Source organism: Macaca thibetana, chromosome 5 (genome assembly GCF_024542745.1).
Source record: "Macaca thibetana thibetana isolate TM-01 chromosome 5, ASM2454274v1, whole genome shotgun sequence".
In the NCBI taxonomy this organism is placed as follows: Eukaryota; Metazoa; Chordata; class Mammalia; order Primates; family Cercopithecidae; genus Macaca; species Macaca thibetana.
In genome coordinates, this window is record NC_065582.1 from 76,311,116 (window position 1) to 76,337,447 (window position 26,332).

General features: G+C 44.3%; 2 protein-coding genes across 8 annotated transcripts in view; one reads left to right on the forward strand and one right to left on the reverse strand.

Annotated features, from left to right (window-relative positions):
- The window catches only part of ANK2 (ankyrin 2), a 695,484-nt gene that overhangs the window by 618,427 nt on the left and 50,725 nt on the right, over positions 1 to 26,332 (reverse strand). The window lies entirely within an intron of this gene.
- On the forward strand, positions 15,685 to 15,987 carry LOC126955627 (40S ribosomal protein S29-like). Its single transcript, XM_050792449.1, has one exon. It carries the CDS (start codon positions 15,720 to 15,722, stop codon positions 15,888 to 15,890), a length of 171 nt encoding a protein of 56 aa, XP_050648406.1. The 5' UTR covers positions 15,685 to 15,719; the 3' UTR covers positions 15,891 to 15,987.

Consider the following 26,332-nt stretch of genomic DNA (forward strand, 5'->3'; position numbering starts at 1 on the left):
CGCCCCAAAGAGACACTACCATCCCAACAGAAGTCTGCACCAGTGACCTTCAGTGACCCCGCATTACAGCCCTCCATCATCTGCTCCCTACGCAGGTGCCTCCAGTTCTCTGCTGTTGTGTGTTCCCTAAGGGACTAGAACCCTCCTGATCATTGTCTGTAGTGAAAACTGCTCCCCTCTCACCTAAACAAGGGCATAGCAAATGAAGCATGGGCCCTTGGGATGCCTTCCGAACAAACAGCACAGAAACTGCAGAGACTCATCCAAATTCTGTATCCACATTCCCTGGAGCTCCTCACTGTGGCACACTCTGGGAGGCCTTAAACATCTCTGGAGTTGTGGGTCAGGGCTGCCTGAGAAGGGAGAGACCAACTGATAAGGATCTGCAGGGCTCATACAGAAATTAAATCAGTTTTGCTGTGATTCCATCTAGAACTTGATAAGGGGGGGAGAAGAAAACCCACAAGTGCAAAGGCTATTGTACTAATCCAGGAGAGTTGTATTAGTCAGGGCTCTCCAGATAAACAGAACCAGTGGGACAGGATACATATAAAGAGAAAGAGGAAGAAATTGAGTATGAGAAATTAGATCGCTTGATTATGAAGGCTGAGAAGCCCCACTATCTGCCATCTGCAAGCTAGAGAGCCAGGAAAGCCAGTGGTATAAATTCCAGTCTAAGCCCAAAGGCCTGAGAACCAGGGGTGCCACTGGGGTAAATTCCAACTTAAGGGCAGAAGACAACTTATTTCCTGGCTCAAACAGGCAGAAGGCAGAAAGCAAAAAGGAAGAAATTCCTCTTTCCTCTGCCTTTTTCAAATCTCTCGATGGATTGGATGATACCTACCCACACTGGGGAGAGCCATCTACTGTACTTAATCCACCAATTTAAATGCCAATTTCATCTAGAAACTCCCTCACAAACTCAGAAATGATGTTTAATCTGGGCACTCCTTGGCCCAGTCCAGTTGACACATAGAATTAACTGTCACAAGAGTGATGGTTAAATTCTTCGGAATTATGCAGCATTGATGGGCACTGATGGAAAGGAATGATTCTATTTCAGAGGAAGAATGAAGAGGACATGACCAACTTCATAAAAGGTAAGAAAAACAGAAACCGGCCGGGCGCGGTGGCTCAAGCCTGTAATCCCAGCACTTTGGGAGGCCGAGACGGGCGGATCACGAGATCAGGAGATCGAGACCATCCTGGCTAACACGGTGAAACTCCATCTCTACTAAAAAATACAAAAAACTAGCCGGGCGAAGTGGCGGGTGCCTGTAGTCCCAGCTACTCGGGAGGCTGAGGCAGGAGAATGGCGTGAACCCGAGAGGAGGAGCTTGCAGTGAGCTGAGATCCGGCCACTGCACTCCAGCCTGGGTGACAGAGCAAGACTCCGTCTCAAAAAAAAAAAAAGAAAAGAAAAAAAAAGAAAAACAGAAACCAAGGTTGACTCCAAGTCTAACTTTGGTAAGTACAGTAGACTGATTGTATTAATGGCCTCAATTAAATGGGCTTCAGTATGTATACCCTTTAACCTATTATATAATTATATTTAGTCCTCCCCCACTCTGACTCTGCACTGGGCAATATGGTATGCTTTGGCCAGTGTGACACTGGCAAACTTGAAGAAAGCAGCAACTTGAAAAAGTTCTTGGGTCTTTCCAATCTCTTTTACTTTTCTATGATCACCATGAGCATATTCCCCAAGCTTGCTTGAAAAAATGCCCAGGCTAGCCCGCTGGAGGGACATGAAAAACATATGCATGTATGAGACATATAAATAAGAACCCAGTTATCCAATCAAGCTCAACTTAACCCAGTCTATAGCCAGTTGCCCCCCAACAGGTGAAATCCTAGTCACGCTCAGCAGAGCCATGCAACCTCATAATGCACAAGTGAAACCAGCTGTCAATCATAATAAATGATTACTATTAAGTCAATGAGCTTTGGGGGTGATTTGTTAGACAGCATTATTGTAGCAACAGATAACTGAATTAATAACCCAAATGGTTCTCTTTTGACATACTTTGTGAACAAAGGCAGGTCATGTGCATAAAGAAAGATTAGCTCAGGTCCAAACCTTTTGAGATAATGACAAGACATCTGGGTATACATATCCATAAGTCAGATAGAAATGCAAGTCTGTAATTCAAATAAAATTTTTGACTGGCAACGTAAATTTGAGTCATCAGCATAAACTGATCTCAGAACACAAAGAATGAGTTTGTTTTTTTCGTTGTGGTTTTTTTTTTTTTTTTTTGTCAAGAGCGAAACAAGGAACTTTGGGAAACACCATTTAAAAAGTAAGCAGAAAAACAGGTGTTCTCTCCTGCTACAGGAGAAAATAAAATTACAATATATAATGAAAAAGCCGGGTGCGGTGGCTCATGCCTGTAGTCCTGCCATTTTGGGAGGCCTCGGTGGATGGATTGCTTGAGCCCAGAAGTTTGAGATCAGCCTGGGCAACATGGTGAAACTCCATTCCTACAAAAGATACAAAACTTAACTGGTGAAACTCCATTCCTATAAAAGATACAAAACTTAACTGGGCATGCGCCTGTAGTCCCAGCTACCTGGGAGGCTGAGATGGGAGCCCAGGAGGCGGAGGTTGTAGTGAGCTGAGATAGTGCCACTGCACTCCAGCCTGGGTGACATACTGAGACCTTGTCTCAAAAAAATAAAAAGAAAAATTAAAAAAAAAAAAGAAAAAGAAAAAGACAATTCAAAGAAAGCAAGCATGAACAATAGTACCAAATGCTTCTGAGTTCAGTTGGGATGAGGACTGAAATGTATTTGCCTGTTAATTATGGAGTAATATCAATGTAAACATAAAGGACCATATATAAAGTGAAACACCCCCTCAAGCCCCATGACCTCTCCCGTTAAACAATAGCCACTCACAATAGCCACTCAACAAATTTTGCATGTCAACTTCGTCTTCCTATATTTCTTCTTCTTTCCCCTCTCCCTATCTCCTTCTCCCTTTGTTTTCTCCTTCACCTGCCTTTCTGGCCAGACTCTCTTCTTCCTCTGATTTTTTCCAGTAAAAGGCAGGAGGAGGTATTTCAGACTTGGGAGGGGATGAGAGAGATGGGAAAAGTTAACTCTGTAACAGGAATATTTGATTGCCTGAATCAGAAATCCCAGCCTTTTTGAGGCAATTACATCCTTTTTAAGTTAAAAAAACGAGTTACTCTTGCTATCTGCTAAATAAGAGTGGCCAAAAATACTATTAAATAGACATTTAACTTTTAACAACAGCATCTACATACTCATAACATACATTCAGAGAGATAACATTGTCTATAAACATCATTTGCCTGCTGCCCATTCACTTTCCCCATAGGCAAAGCCTAGCGGGCCTAGGGTACTGTCTGCACCACGTTTTATTTATTTATTTATTTATTTATTTATTTATTTATTGAGATAGGGTCTTGCTCTGACACCCAGTGCCAGGCTAGAGTGCAATGGCACGATCTCAGCTCACTGCAACTTTGACCTCCTGGGTTCAAGCAATTCTCCTGCTTCAGCCTCCTGAGTAGCTGGGACTACAGACACATGCCACCACACCCGGCTAATGTTTGTATTCTTAGTAGAGATGGGGTTTCACCAGGCTGGTCTCAAACTCCTGACCTCAAGTGATTTGCCCACCTCAGCCTCCCAAAGTGCTAGGATTACAAGCGTAAGCCACCATGCCTGGCAGAACATATTGTCTGCACCTCATTTTAGAAGTAAGATTAAATTTAGCATTTTGATTCATACTGTCTTGAATTGCTCTTCAATTATTTTACTATAAATTTGATACCAAAAGTAGGCCTTAAGAAATACCTGGGGCCGGGCGCGGTGGCTCAAGCCTGTAATCCCAGCACTTTGGGAGGCCGAGACGGGCGGATCACGAGGTCAGGAGATTGAGACCATCCTGGCTAACAGGGTGAAACCCCGTCTCTACTACAAAATACAAAAAAACTAGCCGGGCGAGGTGGCAGGCGCCTGTAGTCCCAGCTACTCGGGAGGCTGAGGCAGGAGAATGGCGTGAATCCGGGAGGCGGAGCTTGCAGTGAGCCGAGATTGCGCCACTGCACTCCAGCCTGGGCGACAGAGCCAGACTCCGTCTCAAAAAAAAAAAAAAGAAAAGAAAGAAAGAAATACCCAGGGAATTTAATTAAATGCTTCAATTTTGTTTGGAATATCCCTTAGTTTCTAGTTTTGTGGTAAGAAAGAGATGATGCTTTACATCGTAAGATATTCAAAATATATGAGCAAGGCCCGGCACGGTGGCTCACGCCTGTAATCCCAGCACTTTGGGAGGCCAAGGCAGGCGGATCACGAGGTCAGGAGATCGAGACCATCCTGGCTAACACAGCAAAATCCCATCTCTACTAAAAAGAGAAAAAATTAGCCGGGCATGGTGGTGGGTGCCTATAGTCCCAGCTACTCTGGAGGCTGAGGCAGGAGAATGGTATGAACCCGGGAGGCAGAGTTTGCAGTGAGCCAAGATCACACCACTGCACTCCAGCCTGGGCAACAGAGCAGACTCCATCTCAAAAAAAAAAAAAAAAAAAAAAAATATATATATATATATATATATATATATGTATGTATATATATGTGATATTGTATAATTACATTAAAATTACATTGCATAATTATACTTTTAAAATCTGTGCCTAGCACAGGTAATAGTGATTGAATGGATATTTTTCTGTTATTTTGTAGAGTGATGGTTTGTGCAGTGGAAATGTGTGTTGTTTGTTTCCTGCTCAGCATCCATTCCCTCTTCTGATAAAGGCATCTGGATCAGGTTGGCTAACTCAATTCCTGCCTTGGGTGAGGGAAAAGACACAATCCAACCTGACCCACCAATGTACCCCATCTCATCAGGGCACAGTGATTGGTTTAGAGACACACAGATGTTGTAAATAACTCTGGTAAAATTAAAGTATGGGTTGAAACTGTTGAGTAAAGAGAATTACCTTTTCTGCTGGGCTTGAGGGTAGAGGGATATAAGCCTTGGGCTGCTGGACGCCACCTTGAAGAGAAAGCCCTTCAGAAAGTGAAGTCAATATCCAGAGTAGAAAGTCAAAAAATTAAAGGAGATTGAGTACAGATAATACCACTTGACCCTCAGGATCCAGCAATTTCTGAAGGCAGATATCCCTGGACTTTTCAATTACATAATCCAGTATAAGCTGAATTTTTCTCACTTGTAATTAAAGGATTGCTGACAAAGTAGTTAACTTTTGTGAATTTTTTTTTTTTGGTGGCAAAATAGTCTGCTTTACAAAAGTCAAATTTCAAAATGCATTCATGTATGCAACAATTTTTTTTTTTTTTTTTTTTTTTTTTGAGACAGAGTCTCGCTCTGTCACCAGGCTGGAGTGCAGTGGTGCGATCTCGATTCACTGCAGCCTCCGCCTCCCAGGTTCAAGCGATTCTTCTGCCTCAGTCTCCCAAAGAGCTGGGCCTATAGGCGCACACCACCATGCCAGGCTAATTTTTGTACTTTTAGTAGAGATGGGGTTTCACCATAAGAGCCAGGCTGGTCTCGAACTCCTGACCTCGTGATCTGCACACTTTGGCCTCCCAAAGTGGTGGGATTACAGGTGTGAACCACCGTGACCGGCTGCAACAAATATTTATTAAGCACCTACTACGTGCTGGTGTATCACATTGTGTCAGTCACGCTGAGAGTAAGTTAACTAGGATCGACTGCATAGTGTTCTCAACTTGGGCACTATTAGCATTTTAGGTAAGATAATTCTTAGTTGTTGAGGATGAGTCCAAGTGTGGCCTCTGGTCAATATATGCCAGTACAGCCCCCTGTTACTGTCAGTGTGACAAATGAAAAATGTCACACATTCTCGGAAGTTCCTCTAGGGGGCAGTACTTTGCTGATGTAGAACAGTGAAGTTGGGGGACAGACAGACCCTGACAACACAGAATTAAGAATTTTAGAGCTCTCAGACATATACTATCTAAAAGACATGCCAGAAGTCCTGATCAGAAAAAAAAGAGGGGGAAAAGTTGTTCCAGAACACTGTTATGTAGTATTAGAAGATAAAAGACAAGCAAGGGTTTTAATGAACTTAGAAGAGCTAAGTGAGTAGAAAGAAATGTTATAAAATATCACATGATTGGCCGGGCGCGGTGGCTCACGCCTGTAATCCCAACACTTTGGGAGGCCGAGGCAGGCAGATCATGAGGTCAGGAAATCGAGAACACGGTGAAACCCTGTCTCTGCTAAAAAACACAAAAACTTAGCCGGCCACAGTGGTGGGTGCCTGTAGTCCCAGCTACTCAGGAGGCTGAGGCAGGAGAACAGCGTGAACACGGGAGGTGGACCTTGCAGTGAGCCGAGATAGCGACACTGCACTCCAGCCCGGGCGACAGAGCGAGACTCCGTCTCAATCAATCAATCAATCAATCAATCAATATGCTTAATAAGCTATCAATTTGAAAAAAGACAATCACTCTAATAAGTATCAACTTGAAAGGAAAAAGCAAATTTCTCATGAGACACCTTAAAACAATGACTCTAAACCATGGTTACACATTGAAACTAGGTAGGCATTGGGGAGTGTTTTAAAATTATTATATGGTCCCACCCTAGATGAATTAAACCAGATTTTTGGGAATGGAAACTTCAGAAGTGGTTTTGGTTTTTCTGGGTTTTTTTGCTTTTTCTTTTTTTGAGACAGTCTTGCTTTGTTGCCCAGGTTGGAGTGCGGTGGCACAATCTCTGCTCACTGCAACCTCCCCTTCCTGAGTTCAAGCAATTCTCCTGCCTCAGCGTCCCGAATAACTGGGACTACAGGCGCCTGCCATCACACCTGGCTAATTTTTTTGTATTTTTAATAGAGACGGGGTTTTCTTTTTTTTTTTTTTTTTTTTTTTTTGAGACGGAGTCTTGCGCTGTGGCCCAGGCTGGAGTGCAGTGACCGGATCTCGGCTCACTGCAAGCTCCGCCTCCCGGGTTCACGCCATTCTCCTGCCTCAGCCTCCCGAGCAGCTGGGACTACAGGCGCCTGCCACCTCGCCCGGCTAGGTTTTTTTTTTTTTTTGTATTTTTCAGTAGAGACGGGGTTTCACCGTGTTAGCCAGGATGGTCTCGATCTCCTGACCTCGTGATCCGCCCGTCTCGGCCTCCCAAAGTGCTGGGATTACAGGCTTGAGCCACCGCGCCCGGCCTAGACGGGGTTTTCATGTTGGCCAGACTGGTCTTGAACTTCTGACTTCAGGTGATCCACCCGCCTTGGCCTCCCAAAGTACCAGTATTACAGACGTGAGCCGCTGCACCCAGCCTGAGTTCAGGATTTTTTTAAGCTGCCCAGATCATAGGTAAGTCCTATCATCATCCAAGTGGAGAACCACTGCCCCAAAATCTTCCTCCTTATTCGTGTGTGGATATGGGCTTCCCCATGATGTCTGGGTGGTGCCCTATCAAGTTTCTTACACCACCCTGCAGTTCAGGACTAATACTGACTTCAGTCAAAAGATTTGTTAATAGTTCTGACCCTAAATCTAAGAATTTTGTTAGTCTTTCTTTTACCCATTCATTCTGCAGCCTGGGTTAAGCTGAATGGACATCAATATCCAGATTTTACAAGAAAGTAGACTATATATAAAGATATAAATTTATATATAAAAGATCTTCATAATTAAGGTTTCTGATCTAGATAAACAAAATATCATGATGATTTAAATGATTTATTATCACTCTATTTACAGACATGGCTCAAAGATATTAAGGTCCAAGTTCACAGAGCTCATAAACAATGTTGGCAAATTATAGTCACAGGCCTTCTGACTCCACACTCAGTGGACTTTTCATCACAGGTTGCCTCTGACCTGTGCTTAAAGAATAGAATGTTGGCTACTGTACATGGGATAAATTCAGCCAGCCAGTCTTAAACTACAAATTCCTGAGCCCCATTAAAGACCTAGAAAACGGTAATCTTGGGACCGGGCGCAGTGGCTCACGCCTGCAATCCTAGCACTTTGGTAGCCCGAGGTGGGCAGATCACCTGAGGTCAGGAGTTCAAGACCAGCCTGACCAACATGGAGAAACCCCGTCTCTACTAAAAATACAAAACTAGCTGGGCATGGTGGAGCATGCCTGTAATCCCAGCTACTCAGGAGGCTGAGACAGGAGAATCGCTTGAACCCGGGAGGTGGAGTTTGCAGTGAGCTGAGATGGTGCCACTGCACTCCAGCCTGAGCAACAAGAGCAAAACTCCATCTCAAAAAAAAAAAAAAAGGAAAAAGAAAAGAAAATGGTAAATTCTGGGAATGGGCCCAGGAGTCATTCCAGTTGATTCAGTTCCTTTAGGAAAAACTCAGTTAGACTTGCAGGTTCTCTGTAGAATGTCAGAAAGCAAAATATTTCCCGAGAGTCTGACATACCCTGGGTGTGGGTTAAGGGAACAAAATGTAGTAGAAAGCTTCGTGGGTAATCATAATCATGAGGACCACCTGTGCCAGCTCTGCCAGTCAGGAATCACCTGAATAACAGGGGATTGATAACTAGTTGGGCCAGGCGGTGGCTCATTCCTATAATTTCAGTTTACTGAGAGGTTGAGGTGGGAGGATTATTTTTGAGGCCAGGAGTTCCAGACCAGCCTGGGCAAGATGACAAGGCCCTATTTCTACAAAATAATTTTTTAAATTAGCCAGGCATGGTGGTACCTGCTTGTAGTCCCAGCTACTTGACAGGCTGAGGCAGGAGGATTCCTTGAGCCCAGGAGGTCGAGGCTATAGTGAGCCATGATCACACCACTGCACTCCATCCTAACTGACAGAGTGAGACTGTCAAACCAAAAAAAAATGGCCCGGCGCGGTGGCTCCTGCCTGTAATCCCAGCATTTTGGGAGTCCGAGGCGGGTGGATCACCTGAGGTCTGGAGTTCAAGCCTAGCCTGACCAACATGAAGAAACCCCGTCTCTACTAAAAATACAAAATTAGCCAGGGTGGTGGCGCATGCCTGTAATCCCAGCTACTCAGGAGGCTAAGGCAAGAGAATCACAATTGGACTCCAGCCTGGGCAAAAAGAGCAAAACTCCGTTTCAAAAAAAAAAAAAAAAAAAGGTAACTTCTCAAGGAGACCAGTTACAAAATACAAAGGAAAGGAAATAAGTAATATAAAGAAATTGGGTCGAGTGCCGTGGCTCACACCTGTAATCCCAGCACTTTGGGAGGCTGAGGCTGAGGCAGATGGATCACCTGAGGTCAGAAGTTCAAGACCAGCCTGGCCAAGATGGTGAAACCCCGTCTCTACTAAAAATACAAAAAAATTAGCCGGGCGTGGTGGCGGCCCCTGTAATCCCAACTACTCAGGAGGCTGAGGCAGAGAATTGCTTGAACCTAGGAGGCGGAGGTTGCAGTGAGCTGAGATGGCACCCTGCACTCCAGCCTGGACAACAGAGGTCAAAAAAAAAAAAGCCGGAAGGAACATATGTGGGAATTATGTTAAACTTGAAGTGTGACTGAGATATGAGTGAGAGATCCAAAGAGAGATATAGGACAACCAGGAGGTACCATTCCCCAAATAAGCCAATGAAAATGCTATATATGGACCTTGGAAGAATTGTACTTAGAAACATAGATTTTGGAATACTCTGCATAAAAATAGTGATTAAAACATTAGTAAAAGACTGGGCGAGGTGGCTCACATCTGTAATCCCAGCACTTTGGGAGGCTGAGGCGGGCGGATCACCTAAGGTCGGGAGTTCAAGACCAGCCGGACCAACATGGAAAAACCCTGTCTCTACTAAAAATACAAAATTAGCCAGGCATGGTGGTGAATGCCTGTAATCCCAGCTACTCAGGAGGCTGAGGCAGGAGAATCGCTTGAACCCAGGAGGCAAAGGTTGTGGTGAGCCGGTATCGCACCATTGCACTCTGGCCTGGGCAACAAGATGGAAACTCCGTCTTTAAAAAATATATATATATATTAGTACTAGAAGAAATCAGGTCAGACGCGGTGGTTCATGCCTGTAATCCCAGCACTTTGGGAGGCCAAGGCAGGCAGATCACCTTAGGTCAGGAGTTTGAGACCAGCCTAACAAACATGGTAAAACCCCGTCTCTACTAAAAATACAAAAATTAGCCAGATGTAGAGGCGGGCGCCTATAATCCCAGCTACTCAGGAGGCTGAGGCAGGAGAATCACTTGAATCCGGGAAGAGGAGGTTGCAGTGAGCCAAGATCCCGCCATTGCACTCCAGCCTGGTCGACAGAGCGAGACTCCATCTCAAAATAAATAAATAAATAAATAAACAAAAATAAAAGAAATCAGTAAATGCAAGAGGGTTGAGCATTAAAAAATCAAATTTTGGCCTGGCCAGCACTTTGGAAGACTGAGGTGGGTGGATCACGAGGTCAGGAGTTCGAGACCAGCCTGGGCAACATGGTGAAACCCCGTCTCTACTAAAAATACAAACATTAGCTGGACATGGTGGTGCACGCCTGTTATCCCAGCTACCCAGAGGCTGGGGCAGGAGAATCTCTGGAACCCAGGAGCTGGAGGCTACAGTGAGCCGAGATCATGCCACTGCACTACAGCCTGAGCGACAGAGAGAGATTCCATCTCATAAAAAAAAAAAAAGGCTGGGCACAGTGGCTCACGCCTGTAATCCCAGCACTTTGGGAGGCCGAGGCAGGTGGTTCACTTGAAGTCAGGAGTTCGAGACCAGCCTGGTCAACATGGTGAAACCCCATCTCTACTAAAAATACAAAATTAGCCAAGTATGGTGCCATATGCTTCAAGTCTCAGCTAACTCAGGCATCTAAGGCAGGAGAATGGCTTGAACCCGGGAGGCAAAGGTTGCAGTGAGCCAAGATCGCGCCACTGCACTCCAGGCTGGGCGACAGAGCGAGACTCCATCTCAAAAAAAAAAAAAAAAAAGAGCCAGGCATAGTGTTTCACGCTTGTAATCCCAGCATTTTGGGAGGCCGAGGCGGGCAGATCACGAGGTCAGGAGATCGAGACCATCCTGGCTAACACGGTGAAACCCTGTCTCTACTAAAAAAAAAATACAAATTAGCCGGGCATGGTGGCGGGCACCTGAGTCCCAGCTACTCGGGAGGCTGAGGCAGGAGAATGGCGTGAACCAAGATCGCGCCACTGCACTCCAACCTGGGCGACAGAGGGAGACTCCGTCTCAAAGAAAAGGAAAAAAAAAAAAAATTAGCCAGGTGTGGTGGCTCATGCCTGTAGTCCCAGCTACTCAGGAGGCTGGGGTGAGAGAATCACCTGAGCCTGGGGGCGTCAAGGCTGTGTGGTGAGCCCACCGCGCCCAACCCCCACTTTTATTTCTTAAATGATTATTCATCACACGTTCCAACAATGCTTCTATGAGTTATTACTTTACACTGATCCAAATTAGCACTTTCTTCCCATCATTTGCAAGTTTAATTTTCCCCCAGTGAAACGTTGAATATAGAATTAAACTGTATCAAGTAATAGCATTTTCAAAAAGTAATGTTTTAACAGTAAATTATTGCCACTAGATGGCACCAGAAGCTCAGAAGCATAAACAAAAACAGTTTTCACGAAACACATTGAAATATTAAAAGCAAAATAAAGTGTAAGTTATAGTGTCAAAAATATTTAGAGGCCAGGCGTGGTGGCTCATGCCCATAATTCCAGCACTTTGGGAGGCCAAGGCAGGTGGATCACCTGAGGTCAAGAGTTCAAGACCAGCCGGGCCAACATGGTAAAACCCCCTCTCTACCAAAAATATAAAAATTAGCCAGGCATGGTGGCGCAGGCCTGTAGTCCCAGCTACTCTGGAGACTGAAGCAGGAGAATCGCTTGAACCCAGGAGGCAGAGGTTGCAGTGAGCCAAGATCACGCCACTGCACTCCAGCCTACGTGACAGAGTGCGACTCTGTCTAAAATAACAACAACAACAAAATTAGAAAAGCATTCACATGCCTTTACTTTTTAAAAATATTTTTAAATGATTTTTAAACATTGTCACTAAAAGTTTCAAACCCTTGAAAAAGTAAAAGAAATCAAGAGAATCATATTATAAAGCCTTGTTGCAGTTTTAAAATAGAGGTTACCGATTCACCAAATCACCTTGCTTTATTAAGAGTAGACATTTGAACTTACTAATTTTTCCTTTACCTAATATGTTTCCTTGCATTTATTTATGTTCCAATGACTTATTTAATCAAATATCAAGAAAACATTTGTTTTAACTTGAGTAATAAATTGAAATTCAAATAAATAGCCCTTTGAGTTCTGAGCTTTCAGTATGGCAAAACACCAATTGCCTGGGGCATCTTAAACAAAGGTACATCTAAAATGTTGGAACTCTCCGCACCTTGGTAATTTACCTGAAATGTCTTTTCCCCATGCCCAGCAAATTCAAGACTCAACTCAGATGTTGGTATGGCTTTCTCTAGCACCACATCACCTGCAGAAAAGTTAATTATTCCTTCCTCTGTGCTTCTCTGTATTCCTACAACACTTGGTATAGCCAATGCAGTTAGATGAACTCAATAGTTCTTAAGAACTTACTATGTTATTCAGAACCTACCAGAGGCTCAGTTCCTTCTTTCAAAGAGTTTATAGGAGAATAGAGTGACATAAGGAAAAAAGGCAATTGCATGAAAAAATATGGTATTTTTCATGCAATGGTATGAGTATGGTAAGTGAAGACGCATAGTAGAGGAAGATTGTGTAGAGCATTGTGTACACATTTCTTATTGAAAGAAAGATTTCCAAGCGCTGTCTTTGCACTTAACTTGGAAGAGAACTCTATTTTTATTTTATTTTTATTTATTTATAAATTTTTTTTTTTTTTTTTGAGATGGAGTCTCGCTCTCTCGCCCAGACTGGAGTGCAGTGGTGCAATCTGGACTCACTGCAACCTTTGCCTCCCGGGTTCAAGTGACTCTCCTGCCTCAGCTTCCCGAGCAGCTGGGACTACAGGCGTGTGCCACCACATTGGGCTAATTTTTTGCATTTTTAGTAGAGACGGGGTTTCACCGTGTTAGCCAGGATGGTCTCAATCTCCTGACCTCGTGATCGACCTGCCTCGGTCTCCCAAAGTGCTGGGATTACAGCGTGAGCCACGGTGCCTGGCGAGAACTTTATTTTTATTTATTGAGCACCAACTCAGAACATTGCATAAGATACCATGGAAAGACTTATAAAAGAAATAAATGGCACAGTTTCTAATTCAAGATATTTCAAGCATACTAGGAAAATAAAATATGTATGCCCAAAATTTCAGGACATTATAAAAACAACATACATTCAAATGTAATTAATTTACTATAAAAATGCGTGTGTTTACTTTATAAAGAAGGAACACATGGCCAGGTGCGGTGGTTCAAGCCTGTAATCTCAGCACTTTGGGAGGCCGTGGCAGGCGGATCACGCGGGGAGGAGTTTGAGACCAGCCTGGTCAACATGGTGAAACCCTGTCTCTACTAAAAAAATACAAAAATTAGCCGGGCATGGTGGTATATGCCTATAATCCCAGCTACTCAGGAGGCTGAAGCAGGAGAACTGCTTGAACCCAGGAGGTGGAGGTTGCAGTGAGCCAAGATTGCACCACCGCACTCCAGCTTAGGCGACAGAGCAACTCCGTCTCAAAAAAAAAAAAAAAAACCAGAAGGAATACATAGTAAACCCACTTAAAGGACTTTTGATTTAATATATTGAAAAATAAGAAATCCCATTAAGTCTCGAGGAAAGAGCCCACCTTTAAGAATATGGAATTTGAAAAATACTTTTCTCCCAATTCTATACAGAATAGAACGTAATTGGGGTGGGCAGGTGGGTGGGGGTGAAACCAAACAATCAGTCAACCATTGATTTATGGCCTTGAAAGCAGTGGTCAAGGAGCCTGGGGTAAGGGGTAACCATAATCTTGCCAAAGTTACTCAACCACATTAGATCTCAGTTTTTACATTTATAAAATGAGAAGCTCATATTAAGTGGACTCTAAGGATCCTTCCAGCCCTACTATGCTGTGATTTTTATAGTGTCAGCTACTGAAATTAAGTGGTTGAATTTAAAAGACATTACAGCTACGGAATCAGTAGGAACTTGGTAATGAATTGATATGGAGAAGATGAAGGAAAGAGAGAAAAATATATATATATGAACGCAGAAGCACTTTGAAAAGTACAAAGTCCTCTACAATGCATACAGCCATAATAATCATTATTAATCAAATATGTCCAAGTCCTGATGACTGGAGAACGCTGGAATGATGCCACTGAAGCAAATCAAAATCAGAAAATGGGAGGGTAAAAGAGAAAATGACTTGTTTTTCACATGCTAATTTACTCACCCCCGAAGCTGTCAACATTATTGAGATGGGATTTACCACCAAGGAACAGAGCAAAGAGGATGCTTATTTTCATGCAACTTGTGTCTTTATTCTTATAGTCTGAAAACATTTCCTAGGAAGGTAAAGAAAATAGCTATTCAAATGTGGTAATTAGAAAGATTTGGGCCCAGCATGGTAGCTCACGCCTGTAATCCCAGCGCTTTGGAAGGGTGAGGCAGGAGGATCGCTTGAAGCCAAAAGTTTGAGACCAGCCTGAGCAAAAAAGAGAGATCTTGTCTCTACAAAAAATAAAATAAATTAGCCAGGCGCAGTGGTGCGTGCCTGTAGTCCCAGCTACTCAGGAGGCTGAGGCAGAAGAATCACTTGAGCCCAGGAATTTGAAGCTGCAGTGAGCTGTGATCACGCCCCTGCACTCCAATCTGGGTGACAAAGCAAGACCTTGTCTCTTAAAAAAAAGGCTATCTTGTAAAGACTGTTCTTTAGACCTAATCCATAGTATTTTTTGAATGAAAATCAAAAATAGAAAAACTAGGAAGAAATAACTTTTAATCAGAGAGTAAAATATATTTAGGCGTGTATTTCAAATCTAAAAAGGACCATAAGAAGATAGGTCACCTATAAAGGTCCTAAAAGATTTCTGCACTAGATAACTATGTCGCTATGTGGTTCGAAATTCTCCCTAGAATCACCCTCATGGGCACGAAGTTCCTCATCCCCAAAGTGGCCACTGCACGCATTGACAAGTTCACTAACTGGAGCAAGGAAAAAAGAGTTAGCCAGTATTTCTGTTAGCAGAGTTTGATGGAAAGGGGCATATCTGTGGAGTCACTACTACAGTATCTGTCAAAGGGTTTGGAGAAGATTGATTAGAAAGCATTTCCTTCCAGGAGCGGTGGCTCACGCCTGTAATCCCAACAGCTTGGGAGGCTGAGGTGGGCAGATCACATGAGGTCGGGAGTTCAAGACCAGGCTGGCCAACACAGTGAAACCCCGTCTCTACTAAAAATACAAAAATTAGCCGGGCCTGGTGGCATCTGCTCGCCTATAATCCCAACTACTCAGGAGGCTGAGGCAGGAGAATCACTTGAACCTGGGAGGCGGAGGTTGTAGTGAGCCGAGATCAAGCCGCTGCACTCAGCCTGAGCAACAGAGTGAGACTCCATCTCAAAAAATAAATAAATAAATAAATAAAAATAGACAGCGTTTCCTGATTGATGAGAAAATAATTCAGTTATGCTCATCTACTCCTGCTGAAAGATTATGCAGTGCGTTATGATGTACTTAATAAAAATAAAATAAAGAAATTTTAAAATTGACTATAAATAGGAAAAAAAATTCCATTTTTCTAATTTAATGTTAGAATGTGTATGTGAGCTTTTTTTTACCTCGTTGCACTTCTGAGAGCAAGATGGGTCACCAGCAGCTGTACTGGAGCCACCCGCGAAAATTCGGCCAGGGTTCTCGCTCTTGTCGCGTGTGTTCAAACCAGCACAGTCTGATCCGGAAATATGGCCTCAATACGTGCCGCCAGTGTTTCCGTCAGTACGCGAAGGATATCGGTTTCATTAAGTTGGACTAAATGATCTTCCTTCAAAGGATTATCCAAGGCATCTACTCAGTGAAAAACCATGATAGTTCTTTGTACATAAAATAAACATTTGAAAAAACCAAAAAAACAACAACAACAACAACAACAAAAAAAATGTGTATGTGACTCAGAAAAATACACCTAAAAAAAAAGTCCATCTTGGCTGGGCGCGGTGGCTCATGCTTGTAATCCCAGCACTTTGGGAGGCCAAGGCAGGAGGATCACCTGAGGTCAGGAGTTCAAGACCAGTCTGACAAACAGGGACAAACCCTACCTCTACTTAAAAAAAAATACAAAATTAGCCGGGTGTAGTGGTGCATGCCTGTAATCCCAGCTACTTGGAAGACTGAGGCAGGAGAATAGCTTGAACCCAAGAGGTGGAGGTTGCAGTGAGCCAGGACTGTGCCATTGCACTCCAGCCTGGGCAATAAGAGCGAGACTCCGTCTCAAAAAAAAAAAACAAAAAACAAAAAGAAAAATCCACCTTCAGAAGGATTACAACCCAAAATTAAGAAGGCTTTTACATTTCTTTTCTCCTTAACATACACCACTTCTCAATCCACAGCCTTTCTTTATTCCTGTTTTATAATGATACGACTACAAACACAAAAGATTCACCCTAAAATCTAGCAGGCAAAGTGTAGAGAAGTATAAGATATTCATGAGTCAAAAGCTCCATGATTTCAATTTACAAGAACTCATAATCCATGATTAACTGTCCAAAAGTTAGCTACTTTAAACTAATTCTCTAATTCCTCATCTATAAAACCAGAGATGATATTAGCTCTCACCTCGCAGGATTCTTATGAGATCAAATAAATTAATGCGTGTAAAATACCTGCAAATGTGCCTACCACATGGTGATTCATCAGTGTAGACTTTTGTTAATACTATTAGACAGTTACTGATAAGAAAAGTCGGCTGGGCGCGGTGGCTCAAGCCTGTAATCCCAGCACTTTGGGAGGCCGAGACGGGCGGATCACGAGGTCAGGAGATCGAGACCATCCTGGCTAACACGGTGAAACCCCGTCTCTACTAAAAAATACGAAAAACTAGCCAGGCGAGGTGGCGGGCGCCTGTAGTCCCAGCTACTCGGGAGGCTGAGGCAGGAGAATGGCGTGAATCCGGGAGGCGGAGCTTGCAGTGAGCCGAGATGGCGCCACTGCACTCCAGCCTGGGTGACAGAGCCAGACTCCGTCTCCAAAAGAAAAAAGAAAAAAAAAAGAAAAAGAAAAGTCACTGCTGTCAGCAGGGCACAGTGGCTCACACCTGTAATCCCAGCACTTTGGGAGGCCGAGGCAGGTGGATCACCTGACTTTAGGAGTTCAAGACCAGCCTGGCCAACGTGGTGAAACCCCGTGTCTACTAAAAATAAAAAAATAGGCCAGGCGCGGTGGCTCACGCCCGTAATCCCAGCACTTTGGGAGGCCAAGGCAGGTGGATCACCTGAGGTCAGGAGTTTGAGACCAGCCTGGCCAACATGGCGAAACCTCATCTCTACTAAAAATACAAAAATTAGCCGGGCGTGGTGGCAAGCACCTATAATCCCAGCTACTTGGGAGGCTGAGGTGAGAGAATCTCTTGAACCTGGAAGGCGGTGGTTGCGGTGAGCCGAGATCGCGCCACTGCATTCCAGCCTGGGTGACAGAGTGAGACTCCGTCTCAAAAATAAAATAAAATAAAAAATAAAAAAATAAAAAAATTGGCCGGGCATGGTGGTGGACACCTGTAATCCCAGCTACTTGAGAGGCTGTGGCAGGAGAATCGCTCGAACCCGGGAGGTGGAGGTTATGCCATTGCACTCCAGCCTGGGTGACAAGAGCAAAACTCTGTCTCAAAAAAAAAAAAGAAAAAAAGAAGGAAAAAAAAAAAAAGAAAAAAAGAAGGAAAAGTCACTGCTGTCATTGAGAGACCTCAGGAAAGCGCTAGCCTAAACTGTCATCAATGAAATGATATAATTTGGGAATTACGGGGTGATGTAAGAACAATTTTTTTGGCCGGGCGCGGTGGCTCAAGCCTGTAATCCCAGCACTTTGGGAGGCCGAGACGGGTGGATCACAAGGTCAGGAGATCGAGACCATCCTGGCTAACACGGCAAAACCCCGTCTCTACTAAAAAAACAAAAAAAATTAGCCGGGCGAGGTGGCGGCGCCTGTGGTCCCAGCTACTCGGGAGGCTGAGGCAGGAGAATGGCGGGAACCCGGGAGGCGGAGCTTGCAGTGAGCTGAGATCTGGCCACTGCACTCCAGCCTGGGCGACAGAGCGAGACTCCGTCTCAAAAAAAAAAAAAAAAAAAAAAAAGAACAATTTTTTTTTTTAAGTGATGGCACTCATGAATTCTAAGAAAATTTCCTAAGATCTAACTTTTCTTTTTCTTTTTCTTTTGAGATGGAGTCTCGTTCTGTTATCCAGGCTGGAATGCAATGCCACAATCGCAGCTCACTGCAACCTCTGCCTCCCGGGTTCAAGCTATTCTCCTGCCTCAGCCTCCTGAGTAGCTGGGATTACAGGTGCCCACCACCATGTAGGGCTAATTTTTGTATTTTTAGTAGAGATGGGGTTTCACTATATTGACCAGACTGGTCTCGAACTCCTGACCTCAGGTGATCCACCCACCGTGGCCTCCCAAAGTGTTGGGATTACAGGCGTGAGTCACAAGATTTAATTTTTCAATATTTTTCCAGCCAAGCTCAAAAAATCTCTTACTCAAGTGTTCATAATCATAAAGCTTTCATAGTTCCTCAGCTTCCATCACAGACAACTCCCTATGTACTTAACCAATTCTCCCAAGTAACATGCAGATTATTAATTTGGTTTGGCAAGTACTTGAATACCAGATAAACATTACTATTCTAGACACTGGAAAGACACAATCCCACCACTAATAAATTGATTGCCATTTTGGGTTATAAAGCAGTATCTTATAAATTATAGAGAATCTATTTCCCCAAAGTTTGATTAGTTAGTTCTATGTGAATTGATAACCAAATTATTTCTGAACCAACAATACTGAACTGGCGAAATCATAAACCCCAGCTAGATTTTGTATCCTATAATGCTCAACCTGAGAGAGCCAAGTGCTCCAACCCTCACATCCTGCCAAGTAGAAACCAGGAAAGGATAAATCTCCAAAGTATATGTTGTGACACACAATTCTACAGCATTCTGACACTGACTCCTACATTCAGGCTTCACTGTACTCTTCTTCACTGGCAAAGAAAAACCACAATTTGAGTTCATTCTATTTCACTACCGTTGTTAAATAAAAGAGAAAGCGTAATTCTTACTTTTTATTTATTTATTTATTTTTTGAGACAGAGGTTTGCTCTGTCACTCAGGCTGGAGTGCAGTGGCACGATCTTGGCTCACTGCAACCTCCGCCTCCCAGGTTCAAGTGATTCTCTTGCCTCAGCCTCCCGAGTAGCTGGGATTACAGGCGCCTGCCACCTCATCCCAGCCTGGGTGACAGAGTGAGACTCCGTCTCAAAAAAATGAAAATAAAAATAAAAATAAATAAACATGCCCACCTTTGTTTTATAAACAAGAAATAATTTGTCTTTTTTTTTTTTTTTTTTTTTTGAGAGGGAGTCTCACTCTGTCGCCCAGGCTGAAGTGCAGTGGCGCTATCTCGGCTCACTGCAAGCTCCGCCTTCTGGGTTCACGCCATTATCCTGCCTCAGCCTCCGGAGTAGCTGGGACTACAAGTGCCCACCAACATGCCTGGCTAATTTTTTTGTATTTTTAGTAGAGACGGGGGTTTCACCGTGTTAGCCAGGATGGTCTCGATCCCCTGACCTCGTGATCCGCCCACCTCAGCCTCCCAAAGTGCTGGGATTACAGGTATGAGCCACCGCGGGCCCGGCCAGTCTTTTTGTTTGTTTGTTTGAGACTGTGTCTCATGCTATTGCCCAAGCTGGAAGTGCTGTGGCCTGATCTTGGCCCACTGCAACCTCTGCCTCCTGGGTTCAAGTGATTCTCCTGCCTTAGTCTCCTGAGTAGCTGGGATTACAGGTGCCCGCCACCATGCCTGGGTAATTTTTGTATTTTTAGTAGAGATAGGTTTTTGCCATGTTGGCCAGGCTGGTCTCAAACTCCTGGCCTTGAGTGATCCACCCACCTCAGCCTCCCAAAGTGCTGGGATTACAGGTATGAGCCACTGAACCCTAATGGCCTAATTTGTCATATAGATAAATATTGTCAAATAAATTATGTCAGAGCACATAGTGTATTGTAGAGCGAAATTGAATAACATACTAGGTTGAAGGACTGGGCAACAGATCATTTTGCCCCGTATTATCCCCATGAGCCAGGCATACTATACATTCAGGTTGTTTTCTTTTTTTGTTGTTTTTTGTTTGCTTTTTTTTTTTCTTGAGATGGGATCTTGCTATGTTGCCCAGGCTGGCCTTGAACTCCTAGGAATAAATGATCCTCCTGCCTCAAGTTGTCCTCTTAAATGTTCTGAGAGTTGCATGAAAGAAAGGGAGTAAATGGTTCTAAGTCAGGCTTCAGTTCTAGAAAACAAAGCCGAAACTCAATCCTTCCAACATTAGAAGAGCATTCCATCACTTGAGTCTAGGAGGTTGAGGCTGCCGTGAGCTATAATCAAGTCACTGTACTCCAGCCTGCACAGCAGAGCAAGACTCTGTTTTAATAATAATAATAGTAAGGCTAGTCCAAGTGCAATGGTGTTTTCAACTAATTAATTATAACCAGTTACAGATTTCTTTGTTCCTTCTCCACTCCCACTGCTTCACTTGACTAGCTTAAGGAAAAAAAAAAAGAAAACATTTATATTATTATTGGCATGATACAGAGCCAACAAACAATAGTTCCATGAAGCCCTTACCAGTTAACTAACTCATTGGAAAGGTCATAATTCAGTCTTTACACACATGTGTGGCAGGACAGTGGAACAAGTTAAATGACACAAGAAAGCAATGAGACATATCCAGAATGTGAAACGACATAGGACAATTAATCCAGTTTCTTTAATCAATTAATGATGGGGCCCAGGGGATTAGAGGGGGGCAGGATTGAGGTGGGGAAGCAGGGTGGGAAGTTGTTCTTGCCACAAGGCATATACAGTGGTCCACCATCAGACTTTAAACCCTGGCAAAATAAATATTAGCTACTTCTAAGATGATATGCCTTTAAGTCTTCATCTGGGATTTTCCTAACTGGTGGACTATTAGGATATAAGAGTTTGAGGTAAAAAAGTAAAACATCTTCATCTTTCTCCCTCCTCCCCGTCTCTATTTCTAGGGGTGACCACCGTTACTATGTAGAACGTGTTCTTCCAGTATTTCATCTCCTCAAAGCTCCACTCTTATCTTTACATGACCCCCTCACTCTCCTTTCTACTGCATCACTTTCTAGTAAGTTTTCTTGGGCAACTTTAGAGCAGGAATTATAAACTTAATATATATTGTGGCCTGGAGATGGGGGAACAGGGACCTTAAGTTGAGTTTGCAGGTGGCAGCCACATGAGAGTGCTCTAGCCAATGGCTGCCTGAGGGAGAAAGCAGGCTCAGTGAGTCCTGTTTCTTTGAGAGAAGCTAGAAATCTGTACTTTAATATGAAGACTTTTAGCCCCTGGAACTCATTAAAAGTTTTTAATATAATACACCCCCCCCAAAAAAAAATACTCATAACAATACAAACAACAAAAACAATGTGGACCCAACTCAGCTCACAAGCTAACAGTTCGCTACCTCTGCTTTTGATTTATAAGAAGCTTCGGGGCTGGGCGCGGTGGCTCAAGCCTGTAATCCCAGCACTTTGGGAGGCCGAGACGGGCGGATCACGAGGTCAGGAAATCGAGACCATCCTGGCTGACACGGTGAAACCCCGTCTCTACTAAAAAATACAAAAAAACTAGCCGGGCGAGGTGGCGGGCGCCTGTAGTCCCAGCTACTCGGGAGGCTGAGGCAGGAGAATGGCGTGAACTCGGGAGGCGGAGCTTGCAGTGAGCCAAGATCACGCCACTGCACTCCAGCCTGGGCGGCAGAGCGAGACTCTGTCTCAAAAAAAAAAAAAAAAAAAAAAAAAAAGAAGCTTCGGATCGACCATAGGATGTTAGAACTGGAAAGGATGTTGGAAATCATATGGTGCAAATATTTTATTTTATACAAAAGGAAACCAGGGCCCAGAAAGGGACTATGGCTTCCGTGCAGGTGAGCCAACGTTAACTGGGGACTAATTACTATGCCAGGCAGAGGACATGCAATAGTGATTGTCCTGTCCTCGAGCTGTTCCCAGTCTAGTGGAAAAGAGAATCTGTGAACAACTGGAAAGCTGTTTTATATATCCCCATGCAATAATAGAATTTTTTATTATTTATTTATTTATTTTTTTTGAGACGGAGTCTCACTCTGGGCAACAGAGCAAGACTTTCTGGGCAACAGAAAGAGTCTCGCTCTATTGCCCAGGCTGGAGTGTAGTGGCGTAATCTTGGCTCACTGAAACCTCTGTCTCCTGGGTTCAAGTGATTCTCATGCCTCAGCCTCCCAAGTAGTTGGGATTACAGGCATGTGCCACCACGCCCAGCTAATTTTTGTATTTGTAGTAGAGATGGGGTTTCACTGTGTTGGCCAGGCTGGTCTTAAACTCCTGACCTAGAGTGATCCACATCCTTGGACTCCCAAAGTGCTAGGATTACAGTGGTGAGCCACCAGGCCCAGCCAGTTATTTCTTGATGATAAGCTAAACAAGGGGTGAGTTATTCATGTCTCCCCTTTTAGACAACACAGGGTAACTTCCTGACATTGCCATCGCATTTGTAAACCATCATGGTGCTAGTGGGAGTGTAGCAGTGAAGATGACCAGAGGTCATTCTCGTGGCCATCTTGGTTTTGGTGGGTTTTGGCTGGCTTCTTCACTGCAACCCATTTTTGTTTTGTTTTTGTTTTTGTTTTTGAGAAAGAGTCTCGCTCTGTTGCCCAGGCTGGAGTGCAATGATGCAATCTCGGCTCACTGCAACCTCCACCGCCTCCCGGGTTCAAGAGATTCTCCCACCTCAGCCTCCCTAGTAGCTGGGACTATAGGTGCCCGCCAGCACACCCGGCTAATTGTTGTATTTTTTTTAGTAGAGACGGGGTTTCACCATGTTGGTCATGCTGGTCTTGAACTCCTGACCTCGTGATCCGCCCGCCTCGGCCTCCCAAAGTCCTGGGATTACAGGCGTGAGCTACCGCGCCCGGCCAGACTGCAACCTGTTTTATCAGCACAGTCCTTATGACCTGTATCTTGTGCCAATATCCTATTTCACCCTGTGACTAGGAATGCCTTAATCTCCTGGGAATGCAGCCCAGCAGGCCTCAGCTTCATTTCACCCAACCCCTGTTCAAGATGGAGTTGCTGTGGTTCAAATGCCTCTGACAATACCATGTAACCTGGGTGTGTAGTAGGCTCTACCATCTAGGTTTGTGTAGGTACACTCTATGGTGTTTGCACAATTATGAAATTGTCTGACGATGCATTTCTGAGAATGTATTCCTGTTATTAAGTGACACATGACTGTATATGTATCCACCTATCTAGTCCGCTTAGCTGTAATATCTATGGGTTTGGAGATTTCTCCAAAACTCTTTCTACCACCTGCCTGCACATTTATTCAAATATAAGCAAATGAAGCAAGACTCATTCTTTGAGTCCGGGAGAAGCACCTTGGTGAGGCTTTGGGAGGCATCAATGTGCTCTCCGAAGGAAATGGCCTGAGGCTAGAGGAAAATAATATGATGTGGAGACCTGGCAAGAGGGAGAGACTAGGCTTATTGTAAGGTTCCTTAACAGTATATTCATGAAATGAAGGGCAGCGGTCATAGAGACAGTCATAGCCAGTAGGTGTTGCTTAAAAGAGAGGGAGGCCAACGCAAAGGTTCACACTTGTAGTCCCAGCACATTGGGGAGCCTGAGGTGAGATGATCACCTGAGCCCAGGAGTTCAAGACCTGGCAACATCAAGCCTGGGTGGCATGATGAAACCTCTTCTCTACAAAAAAATACAAAAATTAGCCAGGTATCGTGGCACATGCCTGTAGTCTTAGCTACTCAGGAGGCTGAGGCAGGAGGATCATTTGAACCTAGGAGTTGGAGGCCGCAGCAATTGCCACTGCACTGCAGCTGGGGCGACTGAGAGAGACTCTGTCTCAAACAAAGAAAGAGGTGGGGAGAGAAGAGCCAGGTGCAGTGGTTCAGGCCTGTAATCCCAGTGCTTTAGGAGATAGAAGTGGGAAGATTGCTTGAGCTAAGCCTGGCCAACATCACCATATCCCTGTCTCAACAAAAAGTTAAAAAAAAAAAAAAATAGCCAGGCGTGGTGGCATATGTCTGTAGGCACAGCTACTAAATCAAGGCTGCAGTGGGCCAGGATTCTACCCTTGCACTCCAGCCAGTGAGAAAGAGGGAGATCCTGACTCTAAAAAATAAAAAACAAACAAACAAAAGCTGAGGAGGGGGAAAAAAGGACTGAACTAGAAAAAGAGGCACTTGCTGCTTAACATTTAATGCCCCAGAGTTGCTCTCTTGCCTCCTCCTCGTCCCCAGCCCGGGTACCAGGTGAGTGGAGTGCTTGCCCTGCATAGGCATCTACTCACATGTCTCAAGGAGGGTTTATGGAGTTGAAGCAAATGGTAAAGAGCAGAGAGTGATATTAGTAATCCAGTGAGGACAAGGAGCCCAGAGTGAGCCTCCTAACACAGTGTCGGGTGTAGAATATGGACTCCCTTCTCCCTTGAATTTCTCATAAAAAAATCTCTAATTTCTGGGAGTGAGGATCAGGTTGTGCCGTGTGTATAAGAATTACTGGCTTCAGTGGTCATTTACCCTTGGTTAGTAAGTCCTGGGAATGCTAGCAAAAACACCAGAGCATGCTCCAAACTACTTTCTCCCTATTCTTTGTACTGACAGCAAAATCAACCACGAATATTTCACAGGCTACACTAAAAGGGTTTCCCAGCTGTGCTGCAACATCCCTTGTTGAGACTCCAGCACATCCTCCACATCCCCCATAAGAAATGGTGCAAAAATTTCCCCCACTTCTTAAGTCCTTAACACCTCCTTTGGGATTCTTTATGCAGCTGGATCTCACTTCCTACCTTAGAGATAAGATCTCTGCCATCTGGTGGGAACTCCCTCTACACCTTAGCATATCTCTGGGTGCATTCCTGTTCCTACATTTTTGTTAAAGCTGTTTCCTTCTGCTTCCCCCTTGCCCCTCTGATTCTATCCCTTCCCCCCTGCTACTTAATCCTTCTCATCCTTTAGGGCCTAATCTAATCCACAGCTCCTCCACAGTTTTCCCTGACATTTCCTGCCCACAATGATATCTTCTTTCTTTGAACTTAATGAAGTCTATTATAAAAAGTTCTAGAATCACCAAACTTGCAGTGCCTTAACTTGCCTTTTAGTCTAACCTCATGGATTTACACATGACTAGACTTGCTTTAGTTAGATGTACTACTATATTTTTAGCTAGTTAACTTTGGGAGGCCGAGACGGGCGGATCACGAGGTCAGGAGATCGAGACCATCCTGGCTAACACGGTGCCCGTCTCTACTAAAAAATACAAAAAAAAAAACTAGCCGGGCGAAGTGGCGGGCGCTGTGGTAGCTATGGAGGCTGAGGCTAAACCCGGGAGGTTTTGCAAGCTGAGATCCGGCCAACTTGGGCGACAGAGCCAGACTCAGTGTTAAAAATTCGGGGCCAAGTGTTTCTTCTCTTTCACAGGTCGCTTGCTGCTGGTATATGGCATTGTAAATGCTAGCAGTTTTCCTTCACGTTGCAAGCATGGTCACATTTTACACTGCCACATTTCCTTGGAGGGAGAGGTTGGGGTTGGTTTTGGGGACTGGAGACAGTACCATGTAGCATAAGAATTTAGGGATAGAGAAGCAGGAAAACTGCGTTATGATGATGGCATTAAATAGCTACCAGAGAGGTGGCTGCTTCCTTCTTTGTTCTGTTTCTGTACCTTGTTAAATCTTCTAGGCCGAGCATGGTGGCACACGCCTGTAATCCTAGCACTTTGGAAGGCAGAGGCAGGTGGATCACCTGAGGTAAGGAGTTCAACACCAGCCTGGCCAACACAGTGAAACCCCGTTTTACTAAAAATACAAAAATTAGCTGGGCATGGTGGTGCGTGCCTGTAATCCCAGCTACTCGGGAAGCTGAGGCAGCAGAACTGCTTGAACCCAGGCGGTAGAGGTTACAGTGAGCCAAGATCGTGCCACTACATTCCAGCCTGGTGACAGAGCGAGACTCTTTCTCAAAAAAAAAAAAAAAAAAAAACCCGGGCGCAGTGGCTCAAGCCTGTAATCCCAGCACTTTGGGAGGCCGAGACGGGCGGATCACAGGTCAGGAGATCGAGACCATCCTGGCTAACCCGGTGAAACCCCGTCTCCACTAAAAAATACAAAAAAACTAGCCGGGCGA